This window comes from Lycium barbarum, chromosome 6 (genome assembly GCF_019175385.1).
Source record: "Lycium barbarum isolate Lr01 chromosome 6, ASM1917538v2, whole genome shotgun sequence".
Lineage (NCBI taxonomy): Eukaryota > Viridiplantae > Streptophyta > Magnoliopsida > Solanales > Solanaceae > Lycium > Lycium barbarum.
In genome coordinates this window covers 85385226-85409040 of record NC_083342.1, presented here as the reverse complement: position 1 = coordinate 85409040, position 23815 = coordinate 85385226, and the positions used below count along the sequence as shown (strand labels likewise).

Here is a 23815-nt window from a genome sequence, read left to right as displayed (position 1 = left end):
CACCAAGGGTAAGCCATAACCTACCTGGATGACCGCACAACAAACACCAACAATCACTCATTCGCTTTTCCCTTTCGCTGAGCCTCAAGATCAAGAAAGTCTACGCATATTCGAAATCTAGTTTAGCAATTATGAAGATCGATACCTATATTACTATCATTCAAATTAGGTCAAAACTAGCCCTAGAATTTGGGGAAACGGGGCCCACAAGGTCAAAACAACAAATTTGGGGGTAAAATATCCAATTAAATACTAGGTGATCAAAACCCATCAACTAATTGCTAAATTAACTCAAGGATTCATCCAATTTCGAAATCCAAGCAAAACCCCCAATGTTGGGTATAAACCCTAACTCTTAGATTCAAGGATTCAACACTAATAATGGAAGATATATGCTTAACAACCTTAATTACATCATAATCTAGCATAAACCCGATCAATTTCATCATTTATAAGCGTAGGTAGAATATCCATTAAAATCCATCTTTTATCTTCCATTACTAAGGAACTAACAAGGAAAGAGAGATTCTAAGATGATTAGGAATAAGGAATTAGTAAGGAGATTAGTAGGACTTACCACCAAGATTTTCCCCCAAAAATCTTCTAGAACAGTTCCCAAGAGCTCAATTTTCGTAATGGCAATAAATGATAGACTAAAGGCTTTTAATACACACTTAATGGAAATAACAGGGCCGATACCATTACGGCAACACGGGACCGCCACTGCCCCAATGGCCACTCAGACCGTCGGGACGGTCAGGACAAAATGAGCTTGGCCTCCACAGCGGCCATCCCACCGCTACGGTGGTGCTGCTCGCAAACCACATACATAGACCCACATAAAAATATGCTACGAACGCACTCGTGGCCTCGAAATTTCCAACGGAGGTCTCGTTGACCGAGTCAACCGCTGATACCTCATTTTTAACTTTTCAACCCAAGTCCCAAAATGCATCCGAGTGCATTAGAAACCGAACTAGATATACACACAAGATCATCCGGACCTCTCGGAAACGACAGATTTTTGAAAAAGGTCCGTTTACCCAAAAGTCAACTTTGAGTCAACTCTTTTTCGCTTTAAGCCCAAATTTCACAAAAGGTTGCCCGAATCAAGTCTAGACACCTCGAGAAGCGTGTCAAAGGTCCCCTTGGGTCAAAAGTGAGCTAACCAAGCTCGGAAAGGGGAAAAAGTATCGAAAAGAATATAACGACCAAACGGGTCGTTACATCAGATACCAATTAAACCATCGCTCTCCCTCGAGCGAAGAAGGGGAAGGAGTGGGGAAATACCTGAATCAGTGAACAACTGGAGATATCGGCTACGCATGTCAGACTCCGTCTCCCAAGTAGCCTCCTTGTCACGACCCTAATTACCGATCGTGCGGGCACCTACCTTATTATCACTAGTAGGCGAACCCTTACCCATTAACCCATTAATCACTAGCCAATTTTAACTTCTTAAATCATTTATACTCAAACAATCAATGATCATGTGAATAAATAAATAAATAAAACAAGTCATAATTAATAGATAATATAAGTGCGAAAGTCTAACTATTACACCCCCAAAATCTGAAAGTCATCGTACAAGTAATCTAACCAACAATGTCTAAAGAATGAAGTACATCTCAAATATAATAACTGATAATGTCTGGAATAAAAGTAGACATCTGGAAAGAGAGATCTTCAGGTGGCATGGAATGGATAGAAACTCACCCTCGGATCTGAACGAGCAAACTAGCTTCAAGCTAGAGATGTAATCTGGATGAAATCTTTGGAACATAATCTGCACCCAAAAAGGGTGCAGCAAGGTAATATCAGCACAAACACTATGTACCGGTAAGCATCATAGGCCGACTAAGATTAGTTCACGCATATAAGTATAAAATCAACATGATAAACAGATAGGCACTTAATACTCAAATCCAAGTCACAAAATATCCCATAACAGAGTCACAACCTAAGATGAAGCTTCTAAACCACAAGTCTGTCAAGTTTTAATAATCTCACCTGATAATCACAAGTCCAAGTTCCTTCCCTAGGTAGATTCACTAATCCACAATTTAACTCAGTTAATGGTCATATTTATATCACAATAGGCAATCAACATCCATACCAAAATCAGAAACAAACGAGCATATAGTAATGCAGAATAAAATTTAATGATGTGCAATGCACAATATGATGACGTGTAATGCAATGCAATGCCATGCACTGGCCAATCACTCGAACTGTACACACATACTGACTAATTGCATTTGCTCAGTAGTCATGACCTGCAGAGGGCCCATGGTGTCTATGTACCACTCGTTCCGGATTCACTCCTCGGACCCGAGCATAAAACTCTGCTCCGAAAAGAACCTCGAACGCGGGCCATATCAATATATCCCTCATTTTCGGAACGAACCTCGGACCACGAGCCATAATCTAGGTCACATATGTGCCTTTCCATATATCTATACGTAACGGTATTTCCTGCCCTCTTATTATCCATGCTCAAATCATCAAGTACCATGTATCAAATAGTATCACAAGTTCAACAAGAAGATTATGGTAACTTCTTCACTAATTTCACATCACAATGTATGTCTCAACGTATTCCAGTTCATTAGTATGTATGGACTATGAGCAATTAGCAATATCAATGTCAGACACAAGGCATGATGCCACAAGTCTTCCAAACCATTTCCATCATGCATGAGTGTTGAATGCATAAATGAGTGTAAACATGGTAAATCAATGCAAACCAGTAAAGCAACAGTGAAGGTACAAGTCACAAAGCCACAAGTCATATCAAGACTTGGATCAACTCAACCATGAAATGAATCATACAAACCGTCTCAACCAACATAAGAGTCTATGCCCCTCTTTACTTCCTCATATAGCAAGTACGCCTCATAACTAAGTCTTGTATCACCAAGAAACTGCACTCTTCTATTTATTATCATCAACTAAATCATACATCAAGTGTTCATCTACGTACTATCATAAATATATAAACCACAATTCAGGTCTAAACTTAGTATCCTTCCTTTCTCCGATAATATATGTCACAATAAGAGAGAACTGAGTACAACACAACAATTTAGGCAATAAGTCTAATCACAATAACAGGGCAACAAGCCACCATCAACAACAATCAACCCAGTAGAAATCCATCCCGAATCACCACAGTATGAATACAACTACACCTCATATTTCAATACATAACGTAATGGCGACGAGCCCACAAAATCAGAAGTCATACCAACCTAGCTAATATCCAACCAGAACACCATGTACGAAGACCTAATCATGCTTTCTCCCATCAATTCTACACAGTACATACGTTTCGCTAATCGAAGTCTAACTAAAGTAAGCCATAACCTACCTGGAATGCAGAACAGGAGCCACGAACTACTCCACGTGAGTCTTTTATTTACGAAGCGCCTTATAACGGTCAAAGTCTAACAATATGATGCTAAGTAAGCAATAAACTATGCATTTAAACAAGAATAACAATTTGGGGAAGAAGACCCACTTACTTCTGCCCTCTTCAATGGATGAAACCATTATTTAATGGTGAATTTATCATAACTTATATCTCTACAATCATTAACCTTCAATCCATGTGTTTCTAATCAATATACCCTTTCATACAAATTTTAGGACAAAATTTCCATTTTTATTAGAATCCTAAGTCTCAACATACAATTTCAATGATAAGAAATCAAATTCCTTTCCCAGAAAGTGATAATCTATACTCCTAGATGATTAATCAACAACAAAATCAACAACCCACCAATTATTTAAGGGTTTACTAATTCTAGGGTTCTAGGATTTCACCCACCATTGATGGACCTTAAAATAATCATGGAACTTGAAGAAGAAATGAAAAGGAACAAATAAAGATGGGACTTACCCTCCAAGATGCTTTCACCAAAGAATGAAATACATTTTGCCTCTTTCTCTCTTGAAAACTGACTTTGGGGTCTTGGGATAATGGTTAGGATTTGAGGCATTAAAATAGGACTTTCTGCCCCCCGTAGGTCGCTGCAGCGGCCAGTTGGTCGCTTTAGCGGTACCGCTATGGCGGACCTTTGGTCGCTGCCAGTTGGAACAGTCCAAACGAAAACGGGCATAACTCCCTCATACGGAGGCCAAACACGACGATTGTTTTTGCTATGGCTTCGTAATTTCGATACAGATCTAATAGTTCAAACCTCAATCAAAACAAAGGTCGTTTGGTCATTCTGGAGCCATTTATATCCACAGACCTATGACGAAAACATCGAATACGAGCGCAGCAAAATCCAAACCCATCCGAAACTCTTCGGAACCTCACCAAAACTTGTGGACAAGCTCAAAATCATCATATTAACATATTGGAACTTCCAAAACATTGACACGGAGTCATCCTAACCCAACGTTGACCATGGTCAACTCTAACTTGCTAACTTAACTAGCTTCTCCATCAATGACTCAATTTACACTCGAACCTTGCGGAAACCAACCCAATGACTTCATTAAGTCATAGATCATACTAACGGGACTTGGGGAAAGGGTCAACAAGGTTAAATGGGTCAAAACACTATAATAACTAAACAGGTCGTTACACTCCTCAACAGGACGGTGCTTTCATTACACCTTCACAAAAGCAATCTCCTTCGACCTCAACTTTCAAACCTGCCTATCCAAGATCACAATAGGCTCCTTCTCATAGGTCGAATTCTCATCAAGTAATATAGAATCCCAATGAACAATGTATGTACCCTCGACGTGGTACTTCTTTAGCATAGAAACATGAAAAATCGGATAAACTCCCGTCAAGCCCGGCGGCAAGGCTAACTTATAAGCATTATCGCCCACACGGTCAACAATCTCAAATGGGCCAATATATCTGGGGCTCAACTTGCCCCTCTTCCCAAACCTCATAATACCCTTCATGGGTGAAGCCTTCAATAGAACTTGGTCATCAACAACAAACTCTAAATCTCGGACCTTCCGATCCGCATACATCTTCTGTCGACTTTGAGCTGTCAAAAGCTTGGCCTGAATAACTCTCACTCTATCAAGGGACTCTCGTAACATATCCGTACCCAAGGTCGAACCTCGAACCCATCAAACCAACCAACCAGAGATCTACACCTCCTACCATCTAAAGCCTCAAAAGGCGCCATACCAATACTCGAATGATAACTGTTGTTGTACACAAACTTTGACAATGGTAAGTGCTGATCCCAATAACCACCAAATCAATAACACACGCTCTCAACATGTCCTCGAGCACCTGAATGGTCCACTCGGACTGGCCATCGGTCTGGGGATGAAAAGCTGTGCTGAGATTCAATCGGGTACCCAACTCCTAATGAAAGCCCTCAAGAATCAGAAAGTGAAGATAGTACCTCGATCAGACACTACAGAAATAGGGACCCAATGTAACCTCATAATATCCCGAATGTACAACTTGGCTAACTTCTCCGCGGTATAAGAAATGTGAACCGGAACAAAGTGAGCGGACTTAGTCAACCGATCAACTATCACCCAAATAGAGTCAAACTTGCCTAGGGTCTTCGGAAGACCCACAATAAAATCCATGGTAATCCTCTCCCACCTCCACTCGGGAATGGGCATCCTCTGAAGTGCACCGCCGGGACGCTGGTGCTCATACTTTACCTGCTGACAATTCCCACACTTAGCCACAAAATCAACTATATCCCTCTTCATTCGACACCACCAATAGTGCTGCCTCAGATCATGATACATGTTAATCGCCCCTGAATGAATGGAACATCGAGAGCTATGAGCCTCAGACAAGATCAACTAAATCAAATCTCCAACATGAGGAACGCACACGCGCCCCTTAATCCTCAAAATGCCCTTAGGATCAATCACGGTATCCTTGGCCTCAACCCTTAAAACTCTATCTCGAATCTTACTCAATTGAGCATCCTCAATCTGATGAGCACTGATCTGGTCCAATAAGGATGACCTCGCCTCTACACAAGCTAGAACCCTGCCTGGGGCTGAAATATCAAGGCGAACGAAACTGTTGGCCAGAGTCTGAACCTCCATGGCCAATGGACGCTCGGAAACAATCAAACGAGCTAAACTCCCCATAATCAGTGCCTTGCGACTTAAGGCATCAGCCACAATATTGACTTTCCCGGGATGATAATGAATAAAGATGTCATTGTCCTTTTAGGAGCTCCATCCATCGGCGCTTCTTGGAAATAAGATCTCTTCGGGTAAATACATGCTGAAAGGTACAGTGATCGGTGAAAACCTCATAATGGAAACCGTACAAATGGTGCCTCTAAATCTTCAAAACGACAACCACGGCCAATAACTCCAAGTCATGGGTAGGGTAATTCTTCTCATGAATCTACAATTGACAGGAAGCGTAAGCTATCACTCTGCCATCCTGCATCAACACAACACCCAAACCTATACGGGATGCATCATAATAGATCGCGAAATCCTTACCCTCCACGGGTAAAGCTAAGATCGGGGCTGATGTTAAAAAAAGCTTGAGCTTTTTAAAGCTTTCCTCACAGTCATCAGACCACTGGAAGGGAACATCTTTCTAAGTCAATCTGGTAAACCATGAAGCAATAGTAGCAAACCCTTCACAAAGCGACAGTAATAGCTGGCCAGACCCACAAAACTACGAACCTCAGTAACAGTAGTGGGCCTCGCCCAACGCCTCACAGCCTCAATCTTCTGTGGGTCAACCATAATCCCATCCTTAGACACAACGTGGCCTAAGAATGCCACAGACTCCAACCAGAACTCACAGTTAGAAAACTTAGCAAACAGGCTATGCTTCTTCAACAACCCAAGAACAGTACGAAGATGGCTCTCATGCTCCTCTCTACTCTTGGAATGCACCAAGATATCATTAATAAACACAATCACGAAGGAATCAAGGAATGGCCTAAATATGCCATTCATCAAAGTCATAAATGCAGCCGGGGCATTGGTAAGCCCAAAAGACATCACTGGAAACTCATAGTGGCCATATCTCGTCCGAAAGGATGTCTTTAGAATATCTTCAGCCCTGATCCTCAACTGGTGGTAGCCTAAATGCAAGTCAATCTTCGAAAATACTGAAGCACCCTGAAGCTAGTAAAATAGATCATCAATACGGGGCATAGCACACTTGTTTCTGTAACAGCCCAGGCCACCGCATGTAGAAATTGTCCGCCTTGGAGCCTTTTCCCCTCACGATTTTAAAACGCGTCTACAGGGGAGAGGTATCCGAGCACTTATAAAGCACTCTTCGTTCTTCTCCCCAATCAATGTGGGATTCGCCTAAGGCAAGCCTTACACTCACCCCCCCTTGGGACTCAGCGTCCTCGGTGAGGTTTGCCCCACCACCGGCCCGGCACCGGCTCTGATACCAATTGTAACAGCCCAGGCCACCGCTTGTTGAAATTGTCCGCTTTGGAAACTTTTCCCCTCACGATTTTAAAACGCGTCTACGAGGGAGAGGTATCCAAGCACTTATAAAGCACTCTTCGTTCTCCTCCCCAATCGATGTGGGATTCGCCTAAGGCAAGTCTTACACTCAGTTTGTCACGACCCAAATCTGACACTCAGGCTGTGACCAGGCACCTGACGAGCTTCTACCCATAAGGCGAACCCTCTAAGCTAATCATGCGAAAATTAACGAATAAAATGAATAATACGCAAAGTCTCATAATATAAAGAAAAGTGCGGGAGCGAAATACAAATATTGAGTCTTGCCTATAAACCCCATAAAATGTCTAAGTCATGGAACTACTAGTCTGAATATAAAAGTACGAGACGTAGCTCGGAATACTACTAAGTCAACTAAAGAAGAAGAGGCCGCCATGATCTAATGGTGGCTCACCACGACTGAACTGGACTGAACGAAGCTGGAATGAATCAAGTATTGGCTACCTGGTCACTGTTAACCACACCAGCACACATACAACATCAACAAGCGTGAGTCTAAAAGACCCAGCAACATCATCGACACTCTCAGCTTATCCGTGGGGTAAGTCTTTGAAATCCCTGATAATGCATAAAAGCAATTACACAGTACAAGTATATTAAATATATACAAACACTGAAACTAAAGCTGAAATCATGAAGCGTAAACAAGCAAAACATGAAATACTCTAAATCTGAATCTATGCTCACGGGACATAGTACGTATTTATATATGTCTTACCCCATTTTCCGGAGAGGGCATTATTTACCCCCATCTTACCCGAACGAGCAATACATGAAATACACTGAATCTGAATGTATGCTCACGGGACATAGTACGTATTTGTCTGTGTCTTACCCCGTCTTCCAGAGAGGGCATTATTTACCCCCATCTTACCCGGACTAGCAATAGATGCACTACACTGAATCTGAATCTATGCTCACGGGACATAGTACGTATTTGTCTATGTCTTACCCCGTCTTCCGGAGAGGGCATTATTTACCCCCATCTTACCCAGGTTAGTTAAAATTCTAGCATATATCTCTCACTGAACATCAATGGGACCTGTGGAAGTATGCCCCTCTGAAGATATGATAAGTGGAACATACATCCAATCAATACCACTTCTAAACTTTACATTTATATAAATAGTATCTATTTAAGCGAAATTACGCTAAAGGACTCATACGGTCATTACATTAGAAACTTGGAAATTACCCAATTTAGATCATGCTCGCCCACTCACATGAACTAAATGGTTTAAATGCATACATACAACATAATCATATGCTTTTTATGAAAAGCAAGTAAACTAACAGTTTAAGCCTCACTTGCCTTATAACCGGAATGCAAACCTCTCTTAAAACGCCAAATTCTCTTCAAACGATCTCCAATAGCCTCAATCTATTTGATAACATAAATAATGGGTTCAAATTAGTCTAGGGAACTGATTCCATAATTTTAGACAACCCTGGGTCAAAGTCCAATAACTATCACACTATTAGTAGACTAATCCCTTTAATCACCGCTATGTTCAATAACTCAATTGGTTTAAAAACGTTTCCACTATGCTGTTAATGATATAATTTATAAATCTTCTCCTATCATTAAAACTATAAGAGAGTAGAACTAAATGGAAATTCTTTATCCGGTCAAAGAAAGAAAAAGAAGTTAACAGAAGCATATACTTTGTGGTTTGAAAATTTTGGTGCAAATTCCTATGTACAAAATCCCACAGCAAAACCTCTCGTCTGATGTTTCTTGTTATTCCCCTCAATATCAGAATATTATACTAATACCTAGTAACAGTCTAAGATGTGGCCCGCAAATGAAATAGTGGGTCTTGCCCACTTATTTACTTAACTGATTTCCCCATTTCATTTATTATATCATATAACCTATATTTTCCAATAAATATATATACCTACATATAATATGAATATAATCAATACCCTCTCCGATATAAAACTCGTTAAAATTAGTAGGCTATAATTAAGAAAATAACTCTAAAATTCACTCGAAAAATATCGGGCTGTTACATTCTCCCTCCCTTAAAATAACGTTCATCCTCGAACGTAAGAAAATCTCTTCGCGTGGTCAATGAGGAACACAGTGACAACCTTAACTGTCTTGACAAATCTCTTTGCCTACCAAAATTTGGGCAGAGTTTCCCCTATAATTATGACTAATGCCACTTATATACATGTCATAAAAACCTCTAACAACAACACCCAACAATCATAATTTATAAATCAACATATACTAGGGAGTTCCGGGGGACTCCATACCATAAATCACATGAAAGAAAGGGGCACCAGGCGACCCCGTACCATCATGCAAAATTACAAATAAAAATATAACACCAATGTAACTCAAGTAAGTCAACACATAAGTGCGAATATATAAATGCATTATCTATTAGTTTAATCCTCGTGAAAACACATAAAGAGTATACCTGTGACCAATGCACATATGCACTGGAGCGTCTTCTCTTGACATGACACAAGAGAAAAGCTCGGGATATCTGTCTCGAATGTCCTGCTCTGCGTCCCAAGTAGCTTCCTCACTCGGATGGTTCTTCCATAAGACTTTTAAAGAAGGAATACTCCTGGATCTTAGCTGGCGAACCTGTCTGTCCAAAATAGCTACTGGGCCTCCTTATAGGCTAACTTCTGATCAAACTGAACTGTCTCATGGTCAATAACCTGAACAATATGGCTCGGGTCTCTAGAGTATTTTCGGAGCATAGAAACATAAAAAACTGAATGAACTCCTGCTAAGGACGGCGGTAAAGCCAATCTATACGCAACTGCTCTTATTCGTTTTAGGATCTCGAAAGGACCAATATATCTTGGGCTTAACTTGCGCTTCTTGCCAAATCTCATGACACCCTTCATGGGCGATACTTTCAACAATATCAAATCACCCTCCATGAACTCAAGATCACAGACTCTCTTGTCCGAATAGGATTTTTGCCTGCTTTGAGCTGTCTTGAGCCGGTCTTGGATTACCTTTACCTTGTCCAAAGCTTGCTGAACCATCTCTGGACCCAAAAGCTTCCTCTCACCTGGTTCGAACGAACCAACCAACTGGAGAACGACACCGCCTACCGTACAAAGCCTCATATGGAGCCATCTCAATACTGGAGTGGTAGCTGTTATTATAGGCGAAGTCTACCAAAGGCAACTGCTCGTCCCAATGACCTCCAAAATCGATGGCACATGCCCTCAACATGTCCTCCAAGATCTGAATAACCCGCTCTGACTGACCATCAGTCTGCGGATAGAATGCTGTACTGAGCTCAACCTTAGTAACCAAAGCCTTCTGAAAAGACCGCCGAAACTGAGCTGTGAACTGTGACCCTCTGTCTGAAATGATAGAAATGGGCACGCTATGTAATCGAACTATCTCACGAGTATAGATCTGTGCAAACTGCTCTGCTGTGAATGTAGTCTGAACCGGTATAAAATGTGCGGATTTGGTAAGTCTATCCACAATCACCCAAACTGAATCATGTTTCCTCAGAGTACGTGGCAAGCCTACCACGAAGTCCATAGTGATTCTCTCCCACTTCCACTCGGGAATAACCAGATTCTGAGCTAACCCTCCAGGTTTCTGATGCTCATACTTAACTTGATGGCAATTCAAACAACGAGCCACATAATCAGATATGTTTCTCTTCATCCTCATCCACCAGAAATGTTTCTTCAAGTCTTGATACATCTTTGTATCTCCCGGATGTATGGAATAGCGAGAACTATGAGCTTCTTCCATAATAGTCTGCCTTAGGTTTCCTACATCTGGTACACATAACCTGCCATCATGCCATAACACTCCATCAGAGTCAATGGTCGCTCTCTTAGTCTGTCCCTACTCCACATGCTCTTTGAGCTGAAGCAACCGGCGATCCTCAAACTGATGAGCTTTGACCTGCTCAATCAAAGAAGACTGTGCAACTACGCAAGCAAGTATCCCTCCACAAGGCGTGGCATCAAGTCTAACACCACTATTGGCCAACCGCTGGAAATCTATAGCTAAAGGTCGGATTGAGGCTGAAATAGAAGCCAAACTACCCATTGACTTCCTACTCAAAGCATCTGCCACTACATTATCTTTCCTCGGGTGGTACAAAATTGTCATATCATAATCCTTTTGTAACTCAAGCCATCTCCGCTGCCTCAAATTCAAATCTTTCTGCTTAAAGATATACTGAAGACTCTTGTGATCTGTAAATATCTCACATGGCTCGCCATACAAATAATGCCGCCATAACTTCAAGGCAAAGACCACTGCTGCTAGCTCTAAATCATGAGTCGGGTAGTTCTTCTCATGATTCTTAAGCTGTCTAGAGGCATATGCAATCACCTTGCCTCTCTGCATCAGAACACAACCTAAACCCACTCTCGAGGCATCACAATACACTGAATAGCCTCCCTCCCTAGTAGGCAAAGTCAATACTGGAGCCGAAGTCAAAGCTGTCTTGAGCTTTCGAAAGCTCAACTCACACCCCTCTGTCCACTTGAATTGGACATTCTTCTGCGTCAATCTGGTCAACGATGTAGCTATTACTGAAAATCCTGCCACGAAGCGTCTGTAATAACCGGCTAAGCCCAGGAAACTCCTGATCTCAGTAGGAGTAGTAGGTCTAGGCCACTGCTGCACTGCATCAATCTTCTTTGGATCGACTAGAATACCATCCTTAGAAACCACGTGACCTAAAAACGCCACTGTATCTAACCAGAACTCACACTTTGAGAATTTGGCATAAAGCTTGTGTCCTTGCAACTTCTCTAACACCACCCTCAAATGAACCTCATGCTCCAACTGGCTACGGGAGTAGATCAATATGTCATCAATGAATACTATAACAAAAGTGTCGAGAAAAGGCTTGAACACTCAATTCATAAGATCCATAAATGCTGCCGGGGCGTTAGTAAGCCCAAAGGACATGACCAAAAACTCATAATGGCCATAACGAGTCCGAAATGCTGTCTTCGAGATGTCCTCTTTCTTGATCCTCAACTGATGGTAACCCGATCTCAAGTCAATCTTGGAAAAACAGACCGCAACCTGAAGCTGATCAAATAAATCATCTATACGAGGTAGTGGATACTTGTTCTTGATTGTGACTTTGTTTAATTGCCTGTAGTCAATGCACATTCGCATGGAACCATCCTTCTTCTTCACAAATAATACTGGAGCACCCCAAGGTGACACACTGGGCCTGATGAAGCCCTTATCAAGCAAATCCTGAATCTGTTCCTTCAGCTCCCTTAACTCGGCAGGTGTCATACGATACGGGGGAATAGAAATAGGTTGAGTCCCCGGTAAAGTATCTATACAAAACACAATCTCTCGGGTGGGAGGCAATCCTGGCAAATCTTCAGGAAATACATTTGGGTAGTCCCGTACAACCGGAATACTGTCTATAGTCACTGTCTCAGCTCGAGTATCTCGAACCATGGCTATGAATCCCAAACAGCCCTGGCTAATCAACTTACGGGCCTTGAAATAAGAAATGATTCGCTTCTCTAGAGCTGCTGTGGTACCTTTCCACTCTAATCTCGGCTCTCCAGGTATATCAAATCTAACTAGCTTGTTACGACAATCAAGTGTAGCATAACAGGCTGCCAACCAATCCATACCCATGATGACATCAAAACTGACCATCTGAAGCTCGTGAAGATTCACCAAGGTCTCTGTACTCTGAATAGATACTATACAATCACGATATACTCGATCTACCACTATAGACTCCCCAACTGGGGTAGATACTAGAAAAGGTGCATCTATGTAATCGAGTACTCGCTCCAAACAAGCAGCATAAAATGGGGATACATAAGAATAAGTGGATCCAAGATCCATCAAGATAAATACCGGATGAGAACAAACTGTGAGAATACATGTGACTACTGCATCACATGCATCAACATCCTGTCTGGCCAAAGCAAAGAAACGGGGCTGTCCACCCACTGCCTGTGCACCCTGAGTACCCTGTCTAGATACTCCACGACCTGGCTGTGGTACTGATCTAGCTGGAACTGCGGCTATAGGTGGTGCCGCAATGGCACCCTGTTGCTGGGCTGCCAGCTGGACTGCGCCTACAACTCTAGGACATGTAAAAGACAAATGACCCTACTCCCCACAAGTATAGCATCCAGTGAAACCCCTCATACACCTGCCTGAATGGTTCTTCCCACAAGAATAACAACGATAAGCCCTGTTCTGAAAAGAACTACGTCTCTGGTGCTGTTGCTGCCCCTGCCCCTGTCGGGCTGACTGAAAACTAGGTGAGTCCTGAGAATGATTATGTGAAGCTAACTGAGGAGGTCTAGATGACCCCTTACCCTGAATACCCCTGCTCCCAGATGGAGCCAAACTGGATACCACTGATGTGCGCGACTTCTTCCCTTCTTGCTCAGTCTTGTCCTCTAAAAAGTATCCCTCTCGACGCATAGCACTATCTAGAACCTGATCATAGGTAGACCTCCGCACCTTAGTAGCCAAGGCGGTACGGTGGGACCTTATATACCCATTCACAAATCTCCTGACCCGATCCTCCTCAGTAGGAATGATCTCAAGGCCATAACGAGACAACCTAGTGAATTCTGCATCATACTGTGCCACAGTCATGTCGTTCTGACGAAGCTTTTCAAACTGATCGCGCAAAGCATCACGCTGACTAGGAGGTAGAAACTTGTCCATAAAAAGTATTGCAAAGTGGGCCCAAGTAAGTGGGGGAAAATTTGCACGCCTATTACGACTCAAAGTAGTCCACCATGACTCTGCCAATCCAGAAAGCTGGAAAACTGTGAAGTCAACCCCGTGAGTGTGTAAAATACCCTAAGTCATCCGAATCTTCTCACACCTGTCTATGAACCTCTGGGGACCCATCGACGTAGGGGTAGCATCGAAGTTCGATGGTCCAAAACTCATGAAAGCTTTAAGCTCATCTGTAGCACTTTCCCTCCTACCAGTAACCGCAGTTGTACCCCCTAGATAAACTGCTGGCTGTGTTACCACCTCAGCTGGTGGTGGAGCTAAACCAGGTGGTGGTGCCTGAAAATCCTGTATGACCCGCTACTCTGTAGTAAGAGTGGCTGGTGTCTGACCACCCACACTCTCCTGAGTCTGAGAAGTAGCTGGAGGCATAACTCCACCTAGACGAGGAACAATAGCCTCCATAACTGAAACCATCCTGACCAATAGCTCTGGTGGTACTGAAACTGTAACTCCCTTTACTGGGGCTACTGCTGATATGTCCATGACATCCGCCTCTGCCGGAAACTCGGGTGGTGCCTATCTGGCAGCAGGGGGTCTACCTCTAGGCATAGCAGCCAGTCGTGCTGGAGCCCGTCCTCGTGACCCGGCTCTCCCTCGTGCTACTGGTGCACCCCTTCGCCCCGCAGATGCAGAAGATCGAGTCCTAGCCATCTGTTCCAGAACAAGAAAAGGGTTAATTCCTTATTCAACTTTAATGGCACGATAAAAATTAGAAAACAAGGAATTTTTTCCCCGGGCAGCCCCTCGAAGATAAGTACAGACGTCTCCGTACCGATCTACAAGGCTCTACCAGGCATCGTTCCTTGACTTCAAGGAAATTGAAACCTAGTGCTCTGATACCAAGTTTGTCACGACCCAAATCTGACACTCAGGCCGTGACCGGGCACCTGACGAGCTTCTACCCATAAGGCGAGTCCTCTAAGCTAATCATGCGAAAATTAACGAATAAAATGAATAATACGCAAAGTCTCATAATATAAAGAAAAGTGCGGGAGCGAAATAAAAATACTGAGTCTTTCCTATAAACCCCATAAAATGTCTAAGTCATGGAACTACTAGTTTTAATATAAAAGTACGAGACGTAGCTCGGAATACTACTAAGTCAACTAAAGAAGAGGCCGCTATGATCTAATGGTGGCTCACCTCGACTGAACTGGACTGAACGAAGCTGGAATGAATCAAGTATTGGCTACCTGGTCACTGTTAACCACACCTGCACACATACAACATCAACAAGCGTAAGTCTAAAAGACCTAGCAAGATCATGGTCCCATCTTTCTTCTTCACAAATAACACAGGAGCACCCCAAGGGGAGACACTCAGTCTAATGAATCCTTTGCTCAATAAGTCTTGTAACTACTCTTTAAGCTTTCTCAACTCGGTAGGTGCCATCCGATATGACGGAATAGAAATAGGGCGAGTGCCCGGGTCCAAGTCAATACAGAAATCAATGTCATGATCGAGTGGCACACCCGGTAGATCAGACGGGAATACCTCCGTGAACTCGCTCACAAAAGGAATGGACTCAAGGGGTGGAGATGCAACAGTCGTGTCTAGTACATGAGCCTGATAGGCTAAACACCCTTTATTGACTAACTTCTTCGCCTGAAGGAAGGAAATGATCTTCTTCGGAGCAGGACTAGGAGTACCTCTCCACTCAAGCCTAGGAATGCCCGGCATGGCTAAGGTGACTGTCTTGGCATAACAGTCTAATATCGCGTGATAAGGAGAAAGCCAGGATATCTCCAATATAATATCAAAGTCCACCATATCGAGAATCATCAAATCTACCCAAGTGTTATACCCCATAAAAGTAACCAAACAGGACCGGTACACTAGATCAATAATCACAGAATCTCCAACCGGAGTAGACACATGAACATGTATATCTATACTATCACAAGGAAAATCCCAACTAATGGTATGATATGCAGACAGATACAAATAAGATGATCCAGGATCAAATAACACAGATGCTGCTCTATGACGGACATAAATGGTACCTATAATAACAGCATCTGAGGCCTCTACCTCGGGCCTAATCAGAAACGAGTAACAATGGGCCCCACCATGTCTAGTTTGAGATCCCCCTTTCGCACTCTGGGACCCACCTCTAGCTGTCTGGGATCCACTTCTGGAACCCTGAGAACCACCGCGGCCTGACTGAGCGCCGCCCCTTTGAGAAGCACTACCTCGACCACCAGACGATGTCAGAGTCCTCTGTGGCTGATAATCCCATTTGGGTCAGGAACACCTCCTAGCAATATGACCAACCTCTCTATATGAAAAACAGATCAGAAGGGACGAAAGATGATAAACTGAAGCTGAGGACCTGGATGAAATAACCCTGTCTATTGGTCGAGAAAACAATCTCTCAAGAGCTCTCTGTCTGGGTGGCTCACTAGTGGTAGCCTGCAAAGCTGAGTGCACAGGGCGGCCGGAATATGGCTGATGCGGCCTAGAAGTCTGACTGGCGCCCCTAGAACTAGAACCACCATAACTCCCACTTTGACGCAGTCGCTTGTCACTACTACCTCCAAATGCACGGGCCTTAGCGGCCTCAGCTAAGGAAGCATGCTCGACGATGGACGGGAAGGAAGACCTCATGGCCTCCATCTGAAGGAAAGGAATCTGTAGAGGACCGACCAACCTACTAACAAAATGCCTAATCTTGTCAGGCTCAGTAGGGATCAAGGGGGTGGCATAACAGGCCGGATACAGATAACGGGTCACATAGGCCTCCTCAATCATGCCCCTCTACTGTAGATGTTAAAACTCCTCCCTATGCGCCTCTCTCAAGGACCAGGGCACATACTTCTCAAGGAAGGCCTGGTAGAACTGAGTCCAAGTCAGGGGAGGGGAACCCTCAGGTCTGCAAGCCACAAAGTACCTCTATCAAGTGTTCGCATTGTCGCGAAATGGTAGGACACATAGTCAACTCCATGGGTATCCATGATCACCATCCTATGCAGCAATTTATGCATATCCAGGATGAACTCATAAGCGTCCTCAGAAGAAGTACCCGAAAACCTCGTGTTACACCTCGGAATTTCTCCGTGAGCGTACAATGAATAAACCATTGAAGAGTATGAGTGTACGGTGTTTTACTAAGAAGGAGATGACTACTTATGAGTTTTGGAAATGCAAAAGTTGCAGATTTGCACTTCGGCCCAGTTGGTCGTAAAATAGAATACGGCCCGTAAAGTGGTTTACGGACCGTAAACTGCTATCATCTTTCAACATTCAAAAACTTCAACTTTCTGCCAAATGTCTAAATGGTTAAATACGACTCAGAATACGGACCGGAAATCGAAATACGGCCCGTAAACTGTGACCGTAAACCACCATGACCTCCAGCAAACCTTTCTGGTTCTGTTATGCTTAAATACGGTCGTGAAAGACTGACCGTAAACCAGAATACGGCCCGTAAAATGGGTTTACAGCCACTGTGCACTTTCGACGACTGTTCACTTCAGATCAGATTTTGGGTTATTAAAAGGGGGACCAAGTTTATTATTTCATTTCATTTCACTTCTACATGATACCCCTTCTCTCTAAAACATCTCTCTATATAAATTCCACAAGAATTCAAGGATATTTGGTGATCAACAACATAAACTAAGTGAATCAAGTATAAGAAAACCCATTAAGGATCATACAAGTCAAGAAATCTCATTGGAGATAAACTAGGGTTTCGCTCAAGTGGAGTATTATCAACCAAGGCTTGTTCCTACGACATCTAAGGTAAGATTTATGATGTTTCTATGTTGTTTAAGGTATTTAAGAGTTGAAATACTTGGATTCTAGAGAGGTATGGCAAAATGGGTCATGAATGTGGAATAGTGCCATCTTGAGAAATAGTTTGAATTGAGTTATGAGTCTTGATGTATTGTGATGTAAATGTGTTATAAATGATGTTGAGAACATGAGATGAGCAATGTACGTGAATGGACATAGTTGTGTGTTATATCCATGGATATGAGTAATTGAAAGTAAGTCTAGAAATGTAGATAATGTGGATGAATAATGATTATTGTATGGTATTGTGAATGCATTATTGATGTTTGGGAATTGATATACGCTATGGAGGAATGTCGTATAAATAAAGGAGAGGCTGTCCGATTTTCTCTAGTTTTGGTCAGATGTGCTAGCTATCGATTCTAATGATAGTATGACTTTAATGAAGGTAGAAACGCTAGCATTGGAGGTGAACACGCAAGTGTAAAATAGTGAACGGAAAAGGTATGTAAGGCTAACCCTTCTTTCATAAGGCATGGTTCTTTGGCCAAATATCTAAATCTTCTATGAGACTATGATATTCTTCAAATGACTTGATCTTCCGAGCTAGTAAGCTCATAATTCTTGATACACCACGATTGTACTAAATCCCTCGTATGGTGAGTAATCCTATAAAGATAAATGTGATGAATGACGATAATAGTAATAACGATGTTGATGACGATTATGATAATGATGTAAATAGTAAAGATGCTTATGAGCTATTATGTATATGTGTCTATGTATGACTACTATGGAACCCCGAGCTTATGAGGCCGGGTAAGATATGTAAATAAGTATGTATATGATTACGTAATGCGCGCACACCTCTGCAGATGGTACGGATAACCCTGACGCCTTGGTAGGGCCAGGTAGATGTAACCCTGACGCCTTGGTAGGGCCAGGTAGATGTGACCCTGAAGCCTTGGTAGGTCCAGGTATGAGTAACCTTGAGCCTTGGTTGGCCAAGTATGTGTGAAACACCGATCCTGCATGGTCGGGTATGCTATGTAAATACTATGTATATGATATGATTATGTATATGATATGGTTACGAGTATGAATAATAATATGATACGATATGAATGTGAATAAAGGTATGTATACGAATACGAGTACAAATACGGAACGGAAAGATCCTATGCACGGCAAGTAAGTGCCTATGATGATGATATTACTATCTCCCATCTTGTGCTATTTCTCATGTTGCTTATTATGCTTCTATATTGATATTGATCATGCTTTACATACTCAGTGCGTTCTTCGTACTGACGTCCTTTTGTTTGTGGACGTTGCGTCATACCCGCAGGTGCACAGGGAGACAGGCTCGATCCATAGCGGTATTCTCAGAGAGTACCTAGCAGAGCTCTATTTCATTCGGAGCCATAGCTTTTGGGTATTTCTTCTTTTGTGTATATAATTATGGGCATAGCGGGGTTCTGTCCCGCTTATGTGATATGTTATACTCTTCTTAGAGGCTCGTAGACATGTGAATATGGTTAGATGTGTCTGGCCTTGTCGGCCTATATTTTGTATATTATTTTGATAGCCTTGACGGCTCATGTACATTGACGTGGTATAGATGCCAACCATGATATGAAAGCATTGTCGCCCAATGGGACTAGTATGATGAACGGATAGAATTATGCATGTAATTATGCGGCTCACCTAGAGGTAAGTGTAAGCCAAGGGGTGCCCGGGTGGGCTAGCATCAGGCGCTCATCGCGGCCCTCTAAACGGGTCGTGACACCTCGGCGGCTCTAACTTCCTGAACCTCCCATCAAGGTCCTGATCAAACATGGTCATAATAGGGCCCTCCATGGGCCTAAGATCATCACTAGGAGCGGGTACCACATCAATACAGGAAGCCATAGCTGTAGCGGGGTGTGCTACCCGAGTAGGTCTCTGCTCAGGGGTCTGCGCCCCAACTCTGGTTTGTGAACCTCCACCAAGAGTAGTAACACCAGTGGCAGCCTTCTAGGCATCTAGATAAAGTAAGACTCTAGCCATAGTATCCTGCATAGCCTGATCAGAAGTAACCTCGGGCTGTGTCCGTGCTGGGGCCACGCCCTCTCTACGGGCTGGTCTCGATCCTGCTGATATTCAGGCTCTGGAGATGGAGATATCTCACGCCGTTGTCCTACCGCAAGAGCCCTGCCCCTGGCTGGGGAAGCCCCGTGACCTCTAGCTCTACCACGGCCTCGGGCCGTCGCTCACCCTCTGGTGCCAGCCGCGGCTGCGGGCTCTAGCACCTGACCTCGGGCTATTGTAGCTCGAGTCCTCACCAGTCACCATCTATGAGAGAAAATATAAGAGTCAGACATCAATTTTATTTTTCAGATACCAATTAGAATCAAGTCTAGACACCTCGGGAAGCGTGTCAACGGTCCCCTCAGGTCAAAATTGAGCTAACCAAGCTCGAAAAGGGACGAAAGTGCCAGAAAGACTATAACGACCAGACAAATCGTTACACTTCCAAAACCATTTCATAAAATTTTTTATGCAACTCTAGTATCATTTCTTTAATCTCGGCATCTTGCATTATTTTTGGGTTGGTCGGTTGGCAATTCACCATTAGCTCTTGAAAATCAATCATAACCTCTTCTTCAATTGAAACCATCTCAAAATTACATTCCATGGCCCTTTGATATTGAGCATCACATGCCTCAATCTTTGCATTCAATTCGGCCTCCAATTTCCGGATTGCAATTTCAAGTAGCTCCACTTCTTGACTTTGTTGAACATGCATTTTTAGAAATTCTTCCATCATTCGTGAAATGCCTTCACGATGATTCCCATAGACTTCAAACTAACACAAAGAAACATGAAAAATCACAAACACATATTCACAAGTTTGGACCAAAGCAAGCACGTTTAAATCTCAAACTAACCCAAATACGTCAAATTATTCGCCGGCAATGGCGCCAAAATTGATAACGTCCAAATTCACTCCACAAAGAGAAAGTGTACATGGTCGTCGCAATATAATTTACCCAACTATGAGTCGGGGTTGAATCCACATGGAGCAATATAAAGTTAGTTTAAACAAGTAGGGAATTATCACCAACTAAGCTAAGCCAAACACTTTTTCAATATTTGATTTTTGATTTAAAAACTAACAAAGACGAAACTAACCTAGAAAATAAGTAAAATGATCAATGGCCACAAGCATGGATACAAGGGAAATTACTCTCAAGTAACGATCCAATATATTTCACGATTTTACAACTATGAGTGAGTTTATGCTAATTAGATAATGATCTCTAAAATCTCATAAAAAATCTCTCAACCAAATCAATGAATTTCACTATAAGCTTTCTCAAGCCTTAGAGTGTGATATTAAGCACAATCAATATAATCTCAACTAACTTTCCCATATGTAGCTCAAGTTATTAGATGAGATTTAATGACCAAATTCTTGTTAATTAATCTTTCCTAACCTCAATCTTCCTGTCTCGAGCTCAAATCGAAGTGAATAGGCGGGTCTTAGGGTTAGCTAATCCCTTAAGAAACGTTAAAAACCAAGATTAATTAAAACAACAAAGACCCACTTCAATAGAAATAAAAATCATTCAATACATAAGCATAAGAAGAGATTTCATCCAACTTTGCAAATGAATATTTTCATAAAAAAGATAAAGTGATGGAATAAAATTTTACACACTTAGATATACAATACAAAGCAAGGAATTGAAGAAAGGGTTAAGAAATTTATCATTAAAGTGCTCCAATCTTCTCCTCCAATGGTGTGGTTGATGAACCCTAGCTTCCAACTCTTGTAAAAATGGCCGAAGATATCTTTTACACAACCTTTGGAGAGTATTTTTAACAACCAAAAGCACCAACTTTAGACAAAAATACCCCTGCGTGCGCAACATGCATCTCGCAGGCGCAACATGCGAGACGCAAAGCATGTTCAGCAGTCGCATGTTGTGCTCTTGACTTTCAGTTGTTCTAATTTTCGGACAAGGTTTGCGTCTGCTTTGTCTTCTCGCATGATCAACATGTGGTTCGCATGTTGAGCTCGCAAACTGTACAAACTTTCTTCTCAATTCCTCAGTGGGACGTCATTATATGCGGTGGACTTATGGCTTCGCAGGCATGACATGCGGCTAGCATGTTGTGCAAGGTGTGTCCTTGGCCCATTTTGCTCCGTTATGCTCTCCGAACATATTATCCTACAAAATGACATAAACACACAAAAATTAACACCAAAAGTGCTTGAAGAGTCACAAAATCCTAAGGAATTAGCATAGAATGTGTTGTAATTTCACGGCACATCATGTCCCATGTTAAATATAGTCAGATAAACTTGATGTTGCACCTCATATTTTTTTTACGTAAAGTATTTTCGTGAGTTGGTTGTCATATATTACGAAAACGGTACTATCTTTGGGGTTTTATAAGATTAGATATATTCATCTTGAGTATACAAGGGCTTAAGTTCATGCTTAGTATGTGTTGGTAGGATTCAAGGTTAAGAGAATCGACGAGAATATGTTTCAGAAAAAGTTGGGTTTTACGATCAGATATACAGACCGTATATCTGGTTGACCCCCCCGTAAAATGATAACAGTATGGGTGAGCCACTGTTGGCTTTTTACGGTCCAATTATACGGACCATATAATCTTTACGATATGTAAAGTGGATTGTAAATTTAAGCCGGCGCTAGCTTTATTTTTTATATATTTCGTACCCCCTTATTTTATCTCATTTTTTTTCATTCCCCAGACCTCTAACACTTCTAGAAACCCCTCTCCAACATATGTGATCAACGTCCTCAAGTGAATCAAGGATTAAAGAGAAGATCAAGTGCCTAAAGTTCGCAAAGTGTTGTTGAAGTTTGTTTCTCCTTTTTGTAGTAGCTTTGGAGGATACTTCAAGGTGAAGTAATCTTGGAATGGAAGTGTTCTTGAGTTTTTGAGGTAAGATTCCATCTTATTTCCATGAGTTTATGCGATGGTTATACTAGACTTGGAGGAAAAGAAGTTGGAGGGAAGGTTCAAATACGAACTTGAGTTATGTTGGGTTGTAATCTAATTTGAGCCATGATTGTTAATGTGTTTTTGAGTTAAGTTCTTGTTGTATGGATAATAGTTGATGTTGATATTGTGTTGAGGTTGTTATACTTGGTGTATTTGTAAGAAAGAGGTTGTAAGGGTCGTATGCGAAGCGTATAACGGGTTGTTCTATTGTCTATCTCTTGATGTTGTTGATATGAGTTTAAAGAGGATCATAAGAGGTTGTTGTGTTGATTGTTGGATGAGTGTGATAAATAAGAAATAGGGGAAATGCTTCCCATTTTGTTTTTGAATTAATTTCTCGTTGGGTATATGTGATATACTAGTACCATCTAAGCTTTGAAAATGATTTCCTTTGTATAGGAATGGAGTATTAGTTCGACGGATTCGTTATGGGATTGTGTTGACGACTTGAGTTATGTTAAGGCTAACTTTCCTTCTTTTAGCATGATCCATATGAACGAAATGAAAATGTAACACTACTCCTCTCCAGATTTAGTGTGCTTCATTGAGTCATTGGTTGATGAAGATGCTATCTCATAACGATGTTCGGAGGTGTAGCGACCTTACGTCACTCCGAAAGATTCAGGATGTACTCTTGTCATATTCATGCATTATATATATATATATATATATATATATATATATATGTATATACATACATACATACTATGACGCCACATGCGTTATATACGCGTACACTTATGTGATAGCTATATTGGTTATGGGGAAGGTGACGACGTTATATACACACTACCACTTGATCAGCTGGTCATATGATGATGATTATGCTCA

At 42.1% G+C, this 23815-nt stretch overlaps 1 protein-coding gene across 1 annotated transcript; it reads right to left on the bottom strand.

Annotated features, from left to right (window-relative positions):
• Positions 1 to 10083: 10083 nt before the first annotated feature.
• Positions 10084 to 14143, bottom strand: LOC132644138 (uncharacterized). The gene is made up of 6 exons (XM_060360715.1): positions 13617 to 14143; positions 12658 to 13547; positions 11680 to 12300; positions 11313 to 11490; positions 10616 to 11252; positions 10084 to 10527 (listed from the first exon to the last, which is right to left on the bottom strand). The coding sequence occupies exons 1-6, from the start codon at positions 14141 to 14143 to the stop codon at positions 10084 to 10086; spliced, it is 3297 nt and encodes a 1098-aa protein (XP_060216698.1).
• Between the last annotated feature and the right edge of the window lie 9672 nt (positions 14144 to 23815).